Source organism: Anguilla anguilla, chromosome 9, assembly GCF_013347855.1.
Source record: "Anguilla anguilla isolate fAngAng1 chromosome 9, fAngAng1.pri, whole genome shotgun sequence".
Taxonomy (NCBI): Eukaryota; Metazoa; Chordata; class Actinopteri; order Anguilliformes; family Anguillidae; genus Anguilla; species Anguilla anguilla.
The window spans coordinates 9,318,408-9,330,143 of NC_049209.1; the positions used below are offsets into that span (position 1 = coordinate 9,318,408).

Genomic DNA, 11,736 nt, shown 5'->3' on the forward strand with positions numbered 1-11,736 from the left:
TCACGGCTTTGCTATTGAAGGTCGCTCTGCCCAGTGCCCCTTATTTTATGGTCAAGAAATATAATTTACAGGAGAGGAGTGCTTCTCCACCTTCACGCACAAACTATTCACAAACTATTTGTATTCTGTTAATGCAGAAAGAAAAAATCCAACTTCACCATGTCGTTGTCAGGTTAGCAGATATGTTAGCATTCATTCTTGGCGCTCAAAAGTTATGACCTTACAGGCATGCAAGAAGGCACCGCCAAGAACTGTTTATTATGTTTCCGTAACACTCTTGCAATAGATTTCAACATGGATGTACAAAACAAAAATAAAATAAAAACAACAGAATTGTACAAATAATATTTGAACTTCCATTTTTACAAACATATACCAAACCTTTCGCTCAAGCAGCCCTAGTACATATTCTGTGTGGTGCATTGAGATGGCGGGGGGCTAGGGGAATGGAAAAAACAAAACCGATGCCGGAGAGTCACCCCACTGTGGTACAAGAGAGGGTGAGGCTCAGGCACCATAAGCATTGGCAGAGTCTGTGAGTGTTTGTACTGTATGTTGGATGCTTAAGAAGAAGGGGGGGGGGGGGGCAGGTATTGCAGGGTGTCAGTGTTTGCCCTTTTTAATTTTTTTGTGAGAACGATGAGGTGACCCGGAGCTTGACCTCTTTGACTTTCTGCCAGGCGATGGTGATCGCAACTGCTTGGACTTCATCGGAGACTTTGATTTTGTTCTTTCCAAACAACCACCGAAGGATAAAGACAAGATAAAGAAAGAAGAACATTTCAGACCAATGGTGCAGCAGCAATCACAATAAAATGAACAAATGTGATACTAAACTGAATATCTGTCAAATAGAATTGGGAGATTTTAAGATGAGGGAGGCAGAGATGATGACTTTGTAGCACAGTGGTGGCTGTTATAAAAGTAAAACCACTGTGCAGCACCTGAAGAGTGTAGAGAAGTACATGACTTACCTGGAAGGGGAGGTAGAGTTGCCTCCTCCGTACCGTTCTGTACGCTCCCGAACCTTCTCCTCGCCGGCCCTGTTTCTGTCCCAATCCTGACTTGATTCCTTATTACTCCTCTTCTTGTCCTTTATTTTACTCTTGTCTTCTGCTTTGTCCCTCTTCTCATCTTTCTTCACTCTCTCTTTTGACTTTTGTGTGAACTTTTCCTTCCTGTCCTGATCATCTTTATCAAACTCCTGAAAGATAAGGATGAATACATACAATGTAAATGCAGAACACAATCTTGGGTGCCGGCACTTAGCAACTATTCAACTTTCTTTCAGCCATAACACACTAAACTCTCGCAACTGAAATCATGTCAAAAATTAATTTAACTTTCTGACTAACTGTACAGGAGTGAAAATTTCAGTAACCAGTGACTTGCCACCTCCACCTACCTTCTGTAACAACTTGTTCCGATAGTGTTCTACTTGCTGCTGAACACCCATTCCTGACTTCCTGGGTCTTTTCCCTGACTCAAGGTCATCCTGAAATTTCATCACTTTGACCTATTAAAAAGGGGAAAAAATGGTATTGAACGAGACCGGGTTGCTGGATACCACTGAGGGGTCTGGGAAATCAGAGTGTGTACTGAGTCAACGAAAATTAGGTGGGCTTGCCTCAAGTTCACGCAGCTTGCTCCTCTTGTCCTCAGACAGCTCAAAGTTAGTCACGGATCTTTTGAAATCGGCCACATCATACTTGGATGGGCTAGACGAGTCCTCTCCACTGCTGTCCTCTGTATTCCCATCATCCCCCTTAGGGTCCACACTGCAGGTGAAATCAACACAGCCGCTTAACGTCTTACCCGCAGCGCTTTCCTTCAGGTATTAATTAACTTCAGCAGGCACTGATGATAAATGAGTCAGCTGATTGGAAATTCACTGCAGGAGTAGCAAGAAGCATTGCATCTTTCAAAGAGCGACAGCGTAATGTAAAGTGATTTATGATCAAGCAATTGTGTCCCAGATACCTTTGGATTCCTTACAATGCACAGAAGATTTATTGGTGTTAGCCAGGTAAATTAAATTGCTAAATATAATCAAATACATACAAAGATGTGATGAACACTCTGGAAACCACTAGCCTGCATTTTAGCAGATGATTTTGAGGGGGAAAAGGGGAAAAGACTCGTACCCGACATTCACCTCCTCCTCTGAATCTTGCTCTTTTATCAGATCCCATTTTGATTCAGCATTCACTGATGAATGAAAGCACATAAAGGAAGGTAGACAAGGCTTTTTTTTGCTTCCCAGAAATTAGCGTATAGTGCTTCACCACTGAAAAAGTCAGCAACTAACTTTATTAGTACAATTTTCATGAAGTAATGATTTACACCATTATATTTGATATGCACAAACTGCGTAAGTGTTCCAATGTAAACACTTGCACCCAGAAAGACGTAACTGTATGTTTTATGTCTGAAATGACAGGGATTTGTTATACCTTGGGGCAGAACTTCAGAATCATCAACCCTTTCCCATTTGGAAAGAGCCACTCGAGGGCGAGGAATGCTTTTATTTTTATCAGCGTTTTCCTCCACTAAGGAAAATTGAAAGAAAGAGGAAAAATGACTCTTAGTTGCTGTGCTACCAAGTGTGCTTCCAAAACATTTTTAAAGAAATCCGGTCAAAATTAGAATTTTAGAAAATTTGAATTAATTGTTTTATTCCAATGTTACAAATGCAACCTACTTGGCATTCCATCAATGTCGTCCAGTGGGTTGCCCAGGGGGACCCCGTCAATGTCGTCGACAGGCATCCCATCCAAGGTGGTAGGGTCCCAGGACAGGCTGGCCATGGGTGAACCATCCAAGTCCTCCAGTGGAGTACCGTCAAGGTCAGGAGTGGTGACCTCCAACAGACAATAACACAGCTTAACTACAGCGCTCTGTCTCCTTATTAAACCTCCTCATACAGCATGCGGTCACATGATCCTCTGCTCCCCCCTTATTCAATACCAGCATTCAGACTCAAATTATGCACAAATTAAGCCAAATACAATCCTTGCCACTGGAATGTACTCTACACTGACTGTGTGTTTGTGGGTTATACTGGTCATCCAAATGTACTGTATATAGTTCTTATTTGGACAGTAAAACAGCATGTATAAATGTGATATCCATGGCTGTGAGGCGAGGAGAAGCGGAGCTCACTTCTGGCCTCTCGATCACCTCCTGCCCAGCCTTGACGAGGCCCAGGAAGATATTCTGCAGCTGAATCAGGTAGGATTCAGGGTAGACGGCCCAATCCTCCCATGCCCTGAAGCAACACATGACCTTTTGCTTTAAAAACAAGAGAGAAGGAACCAGTCACAATCTCATCTGTCCAAATACATAAAGTTGCGTATATTAATACCACATTGTCTCCTCAGACATAAATAACTGCTTAGGCTTACCTTAAACTGTTCAGCTTGAAGCCTAGCCTGAATGTTCCGATAAGCCTCACTGATGTCTCCAAATATCTGGGGCAGTTTCGATTCGAAGCTAAACAGAAGAAACATTTCTGTGAAAAGAAATATTTATACACAGCAAGACTACAAAAATATTTTATATTTGAAAAAAAAAAAAGAATCAGCATGTAAATGGTCTGTCATACTATTTTCGATAGTAGGACGCGTTGGCAACTTTGGCACAAGAATTGTATAAAATGTCCGACACCAGATACAATCTTGCAATCTGTTGGGACAAAATGACAAGAGAACCAGTGTTGAAGGCAAACCCCCCCTCCCCAAAAAAAGTGCATATCATCGACTAGGCAAGTTTCCTCAAGCCCTAAAGACGGAGACGCAGACCTTCTTCTGCAGGGGAGTCTGCAAGAGAGACAGGGACTCCGCGATGCACCCCACGACCTCCTCTGCTGCCTCTGCCCTCTCCAGGCAAAACGCCATGGCATCACCGACCTCCTCCCTGCGTGGGGCGAGGGCTCTGAGAATGTCCTCAAGCTTCTCCCTGTGCCTGAAGGACAGAAAACACAGGGACCTGTATTAATATTACAGTGAAAAAACCTGATATGCATGGCAATATGCAAGGGGAGAAAATGTCTCCCCTTGGATTTCTCCAAAAGAAATATCTACCGCTGAAGCAGCTGTAGTAATCAAAAAAGTACCGCCAATTCCATAGGTGATTATAAATGGCAGTCCTGGAGAACGAGTTGTAGAATCACCTCAACATTTAGTTTAAAAGCACTCAAAAGAAGCTGGATCTTACTCTGCCTTAAGCTGGCCTTTCTTCAGTTCCTCTTCCTGGGAGGGAGAGGCGGGGTCTTCACTGGTGTCCTCATCTCCATGCAAGTATGGCTTCAGCAGGGGGGGGGCGCCAAAGGGAGCCCCCGCGGAAGATCCGAAGTCTGCCGTGCTCCACTCATTGGGGGCTCGCCCTTAGAGACGAGGGGGGGGGGGGGGGGGGGGGCAATGTGCTGAGGTTACTCCCTTACTACAAAGGCCACCGAAAAACTTTGGACATGGGATGTGTGAATGTTTCCGTGACACATTCGTACAGACAGGTGTACAGACAGCTTACCTGGAGAATGGAGTACAATTTCCAGCGATAGTACACATGCTCCTGACTTTTGTTGTCAAATAAGAACCTGCAAATTGCACAGCAATTCTGGAAATGAGTAAATGAAAAAGGCAAGACTGCATCATCATTGCAACAGAATCATCGCTGTTGCCACTCCTCACCTGAAGTCACGATTGTTCTTCTCTTTATTCATAATAATGGCTTCAAACATGGGTCCCTCACGCACCACAAACTCTATCATTCTGTGGATGAGGCCTAAAAGGTTTCTGCGGAAGAGAGAAAAATGCGAATAAGACAAATTGGGTCGATGCCTTTCCCCAGTCATCCAGTCAAGTGACCATGACAATGATCTCACTTCACACTGACCCTACTCCTCTCCCTTCCGTGGGCACGCACAGGAGGATCCAAACACAAAAACGTCACAATGCTTCTGTAACACTGCAGCAATGCTGTCATGTTGCAACGTCACGCCAGTGTAAGAGATTGTATTGAGTTAGCTGGCACACTGTCTGGGCCTGAGCTGGGAGTGGAGGCGGGGACAGCCTGTCCTGTTACTTTTGCAAAGCAAAGACCACGAGTGGCAGGAATTTGTCATGCAGTGTTTAACATTCAGCCAAGTCACAAACAGAGCAAACTCCCTTTCAAAATCACATTTTCAGCTACAGAAATGAACTGCCAGGATTAGCATTACTTACTACTATTGGCTACTACCAGCTGGTCTAAACTGCACCTGAGTACCACAAGAGTACCATGTCTCGTCACTAAACCGGCTGTGATAGAGTACATGTCAGGCGTATCACCAGCTCGAACATGGTCTGGAGAGCTTCAATTCTGCAACTACCCGCCATACTGAACACCCGCATTTATTCTACCAATTTCTGATTTTATGCCAGGAATTGTAATTTTGAGTTAACGGCACAACCTGCTAGGCAAAAATCATACGAGAGTCATTCCACAATTTCAATATGTATTGATCCGGTCAAACTGCAGCAAAGGACACCCCCAATAGACAAAAACAACCCCCCTGATCCTCCAGAGCAGCAGTCCCCAATTCTCTGAGCAAGGACATTTGACAAACTTATTTTTTTAAGTGAAATACTTGCTGTGTCAGTGTACTGAAACACACAAGATGCTCACAGAGCAAACAACAAAAGACCAGACTTTGTCCGCAACAGCAGGACGGGGGCGGGGGGGGGGGGGCAAAATCGCAAGGGGCAAAACTCTTGACGTGCCTCGCGGCGAGGGATGCCGTCAAGTTCACGCAGCAGCGAACTGACCTGCAGGCATTGCTCGTAGGACTGGGGCACTTCCTGCATCACACAGACAAAATCTGAATACAGGGGCCTCCGTCCTCTAGAATTAGGCTATGTGCCGCGAGAACGGCTGGTCGGTCGTAGTAGCAGTAGTAGTAAGAATGGATAGAGAGTGTACCTTTCTGTTGGGATAACCACTTTGACTACGGCTTCGGACAGAGTCTGTTCGTGAAGTCAAATCAAATAGTGAAAATATAAAGAAAGTGAGTATTTACAGATGAAACACCGCAGGATATATAGCATTAAGAATAATGATCAGAGAATACTAATAGTGATATATATTCCCTATACAAAGAGTAAAATAATTGCAGGGAGCAGAAATCTGTTCTGCTGTTTTCATAAAATTTTAAAAACCAAACCACCCACCCCACCCCTCACCAAAAATTACCATTACACCATGTATACACTCGCTAAAACCATTCTCCAACTATTTTAAAATGACATACTTACACGATACTACAACAGCATGCACAAAGGGTTGATAATTTCTTCATAGAAAAACTGAAACTTAAACTTTGCTTCAAATAAATTTCCACAAGATACGGTCCTTCCTGTAGCTATTCATGGAAGCGCCGATCCAAGTTTCAGTTACAGGCCTCACCGATTTCCTGTCATTATTTCCATTGAAATTTTATCACCCCTTCCTGAATCTACTTCAGCTCACATACAGCAGTGCTAACCTCCAGAGTTGAACCCAACATGAAACATCAGGCTTGTTTTCATTAAATAAAACATGCATACACCTCCGCTGCTTTAGAACGGGAAACTTTACCTTTTCAAATTCCTCCTTGGACCTGCCCCAGGGCTTAGTGAAGTCATTTCTGAACCGCTCTCGAGGCTGAGCGTTGAAGGGCAGGCCAGATGGGGGCGGGGGCGTGGACATTTTTAGCGCCCCTATGGGGGTGTACAGCGGTTGGGGAGGGATACGAACCGCTTTTCCCCATCCCAGCTTCATTTCGAAACCCATGACCGTTTTACCTGCAGTGGCGGCAACAATGATAGTTTGTTTTTAAATGGTAGCATTGGCTAATAAATGACAGCACTGTCAGAAAAACTGAAATCAAGGTTTCCAATTTTGCAGCTGGATTTACTATGCCGATTTTAGATATCTAGTGTTTAGGGGTATGGCCTTTGAGAGAGACAATATAATTGGATCGGGCAAACTTATTAATGGTTAATAAAATATTACATCTCTCTCTCCCCTCCATAAACATCAAAGGGAATGTCCTTAGTCAATTAAAAGCCATACAGAGGCCCTCAACACCTCTCCTGGAGAGTTTACCTGTGAAGAGACACAAGAGAATGGGAAAGCCATTTATGTTGGTGTCATGGTGCCAGCGTGGCCTCGGAATACCATAGGGACCATGGGTTTCTTTTTCATTATAAGTTTGAATGTCAATCTGTGACATTCAATTGAAGCCATCAACTGAACGACTATGCAGATAACGGTTGTTGAGGCTTGCCAGTTTGGAATTTTAATTTTTGGCAACAGCTCCAGCTGCAAGCGAAGGTCAGCCGGGTACAACTGGTCTTGTCACATGGATAATACTTTGTCCAAAGGAAGAAATTACAGTACTAGCTGGACTTGCCTATCACCTCCCAACAGGCGGCAGTGTAGTATAATTGGTAAGGAGCTAGTTTTGTAACCTAAATGTCACAGGTTCAATTCCCTGTTTGGACACTGCTGTTGTACCCTTGAGAAAGGTACTTAACCTGCATTGCTTCAGTATATATCCAGCTGTATAAATTGATGAAATGTAAATGCTATTGAAAAAAGTTGCGCTAGTCGCTCTGGATAAGAGCGTCTCTTAGCGAGCCTACATTCATTAATGAGTGTTTGATTTCAATTCATTAATCTAAATTACCTATCCAGTTGTTCGTTTAATAAAATTCAAAAATCTTAAGACCTGTTGGTTGATTTCACCAGGTTATTGTTCGACTAACCAATCAATGAATTTGGTGATTTAATTGACGATTGTCATTCCTATAATAATTATTAAATTAATCACATATAATGTATTTTAAATATATTATATGTGTGTTCAAAAAAACACTTGTGTTCAGTCATGGGCATTGACTGCTGGAACAGCTAGATTCAGAAAATAAACATTTTACTCAATCCTCACTTCCCCTACACCAATAAAGGAATTTCCAAAAGCTGCAGGGTGTTGAATAGAACATTGCAGAAAAATTGGAGAGCAAGCTAGCTGTTCCTGATAAACCCAAGTGTGGTCATCCGAATTTACCATCAAGAGCTGCCAAAGCTCTTTCCGCATCTTTACGGGTCATGAAGGCCACAAAGCCACGGTTTGTGACCCTGGTGCGCTCCTCGTCCGTCCGAGGCCACATAATCTTCACGCTGGCCAGTGGTCCGTACTTTCCAAACTCTTTGCAAAGCATTTCCTCATTCATCTGGGGGTGGGGATGCATAAACACAAATAAAGACAGCTATTTCCTGAAAAACAATCCTTTCCACACTGCTCATCAAGAGCAAAAAAAGCTTCAATTCTTGAAAATTCCCCTCTATGAAGACTTGCTGCCTTCACAAATTGTCCCTTTACCTTTGGGTTAATACATCCAATATACAGATTAGTTGTAGTTGGCACACCAGGGTCGTCATCAAATACTGCACAGAAATTGAAAGGTAAATCTCTGTAAGTTTGCTTTTCATAAAAGCTTCAAGGAACACAATAAAAAGAGAACACAAACAAAAGCAGAATGAATACTGATGATAGTCAGATAACATATAAAGTAATTAGCTTGATGGAACTCATAATATCGTCAGAAGATAACAGGGAATTGTGAATACAACCCTTCAAGATATTTGAAACAATGCCATTATGTACATGTACACTATCAGAGAGATTAAAAATTTTAACCATACTTGATCGTCGAGTCAACGGAATGTCCAAGTCTCCATAGCATCCTGGTTCATTTTTCTTCCTTTTATACCTCTCTTCTCTCTCTTCCTGAATCCTAAAAATATTGCAAATAGATCATCTTAACTCAAGAGGACTGAATGTACATCCAAGTGTGAATTCTGAAAAAATGTATGCCTTATAAGAAACGAAAGCCATACTGCTTTAGCTCTTCTTTGAAGAGTTCAAGATTACTCTTCTTTTTGTCTTCTGTCTTCTTTTTAATTAGCTGTCAATTCAAATGATCACTTGTGTTAACTTAATTCACTTATTTGCTGTCAATGAAAATAATTGCTTGCGTTCATTCAATCTACATAACAGGTAGAAATGTAAGAAATGGATCAAACGTACACAAACAGTACTTCTATCTGTCTACCCCATACAGCTGTTAACCTCTAAAGGAGTTGTTTATTAATACAATTTTGCTGTAATTTAACTGATGCTGGGGGGAAAAATTATACTTCACCACAATAAGATCATTATAGAATATCAGACAAAGAAAAAGCTAGGCTATACATTTGAATACACCAGGAACATTACAAACATTAAAAAGCATTTATTGTGAAAGGGAATTAGTACAGATCTGACTAATATCACTTAACATTTCCAATCAGAAACTTAAGTTCTCAAAAGAATCAGTTACAATTTTTTGTACTGGGTCACTTACAGGTTTCTTGACTTCTGAGGACTGTGTTGTAGAAACATGCTGAGCTAACGGTGTAAATTTGGTGTCTGGTCTGTAAAGCTTGCTTTTCTTCACCTCTTCTGCTCCTTCAACCATTATGCAAGAAAGAAACAAACATGAAAACATTCTGGGATTATTTTTACAGCAAGGCAAAATACTCAGAAATAATGACAATACACATGTATAACAATATACCCTTTTAAACCTATCTGCAAAATTGTTTGTCCTTGAACTCCACAGGTCACATTTTGAGAAACTGCTGATTTGGGGAGACTTGGGGAGAGGAATACATCACCAAGACTACCATAAAACAATTAAGCAATGAACTCTGCATCAGTTACCCATCTATCACAAAATCACTCTAGCTGACTGAAGTTCCAGACACCTGGAGATTTCTGGCTTTCATTGAGACTTGGGTCTTGATTACTTGATCAGTGCCACGGACTGGATCAGAACTTAGGCTAAATGATGTTGTTTTATGCGCATATCAGATCCGTACTGAGAGGCATCACTGCCCTAAGCACTGTGGATCTCCAGGAGGAAGCACAACCACATCCCGAGGGCCATCTCACCTTTTGTTGCATTCACAATGCCACCACGGACAAAGGTCTTCACCCCACTTTTCTCATTGCTGTCAAAAGATGCTAAAAACTCTTCAAAAACCTCTGCTGCTTTTTCTTCTTCCTGAAAAAGTCCCCGAATTATGAAGTACCCAAAATAAGGGTGTATTTGTTCACATAACATAGGCTAGTATACAGTAATTGTCATGTAATATGCATTTGAGTGCATTCGTTTTTGCTAATCTCTCTTTACACTGAACTGTGACAAGATGAACAAAGATGGTTAAAACAGTTTCAGAAATACCTTTTTCTTCAGTTCTTCCTGTTCTTTTTTGGTTAATGTCCGTTTAACTCCAACATTTTTGCCTTTTTTATCTGCCATACTACCATTGAGCTGTGGGCTTCTAAGGGGAAAAAGGACTATTTTTAATAAACTACAAACATGACACTGTAAGCAAATGTGCGAGTGAGTTTACCCTTACCATATTCTGCACATACATGTGGTAGGACTGTAACTTGCCAAAGTATGCATTTAGTATGAAAAGGCAAGAAGCCAACTACAGTCGTAGACTGCATCCTAATGCAACCAGTTAGCGTTGTCAGCTAAGTATGACAACGATAATGAGATGCAATGAAAGCTCGTTTGTCAAGTTAGGCACAATAGATAGGCAGCTAGCTTACTAATATAAGTCACGTTAGGTAAGGCTTCCATGCAAGTAGATTAACATCTATTCTACATTGCCAATACAAACATCTAGATAGACATTTTTAATTTTACAGATAATAATTATTGAGCTAGCTAACAAATGATACTTCATCACCTCGGACCAAATGATCAGATCTTCACCTTACCAATGCTGTCACCATACAAAAAATGAGTAGCCTACAGTTACATGTATGGCTGGCTAGTTAACTAGCTGTGTGATCAAAAGTTATGTTTCGAAACTTAGCGAAAGACGTTACAAAGGAAACGACTTGGGTAAGGGTGGATTTCACATGAAAACTATAGCTAACAGTAGCTAATAGCTAGCTCGATAAGTGGCTAGTACTATCAAGCTAGTAAGCAGTGCCAGGCATTACCTTCAGAAATTGCTGCTAGCAAGCTAGCCAGTTAGCTATGTTGGATATGCCGATGTTTTTGCGATTGCAAACAAGCTAGATTTTAGATGGCTTTTTATTCGGCTGTAGTTTGAGAATTAGCATCGTATTTAAGATGACAGCTTAATTACAATTCTGCATTCGATTAATAATTATGGCACTGCAATGGCCATACTGAAGGGGCGCAAGAACTTACATTTTTGCTCCTGCTTAACGTTGATCAACGCACCGTTTTCATTAGTTATGTTTATTAGCCCGCCATGTTGAACTGTGTGGGAAAAGGCTGCGCAGAGCCCACTAATAATGGAGACAACGTGGTCTGCATCGCTTCCTATTTTGGTTAATGAGTTCCGGTCGGCTTCACAAGATCAGGGGTTCCAATGAGTTTGTCGTTTTCAAAATATTTACAGACTAACCGTGCATTTCCTATAAGCAAATTCTGTTTTACACGTATAATAATAAAAAACACCAACATTTAAAGAGATGTGCCCTATTTTTCTACTGTCTACAGTCCCTGTTGACGGGACGTCAAACAACATATGTTACTAGGCTACGTACAGAGTTCTGATTTAGACAATGGAAGTTTGTTAGACTAATGTTTTCGAAAGTTATTCTTTTTTCTAATAATAAATATG

At 41.6% G+C, this 11,736-nt stretch overlaps 1 protein-coding gene across 1 annotated transcript; it reads right to left on the reverse strand.

The window, feature by feature from the left end:
* Positions 1-239: 239 nt before the first annotated feature.
* LOC118235191 (U2 snRNP-associated SURP motif-containing protein-like) lies at positions 240-11,392 on the reverse strand. Its single transcript, XM_035432327.1, has 24 exons — positions 11,298-11,392; positions 10,308-10,407; positions 10,016-10,127; positions 9,426-9,529; positions 8,920-8,987; positions 8,725-8,816; positions 8,402-8,466; positions 8,087-8,252; positions 6,613-6,818; positions 5,959-6,002; positions 4,689-4,793; positions 4,521-4,594; positions 4,216-4,378; positions 3,801-3,963; positions 3,605-3,684; positions 3,405-3,492; positions 3,163-3,291; positions 2,702-2,861; positions 2,454-2,549; positions 2,145-2,208; positions 1,628-1,778; positions 1,406-1,516; positions 975-1,204; positions 240-730 (listed from the first exon to the last, which is right to left on the reverse strand). The coding sequence occupies exons 2-24, from the start codon at positions 10,383-10,385 to the stop codon at positions 604-606; spliced, it is 2,676 nt and encodes an 891-aa protein (XP_035288218.1). The 5' UTR covers positions 10,386-10,407; positions 11,298-11,392; the 3' UTR covers positions 240-603.
* Between the last annotated feature and the right edge of the window lie 344 nt (positions 11,393-11,736).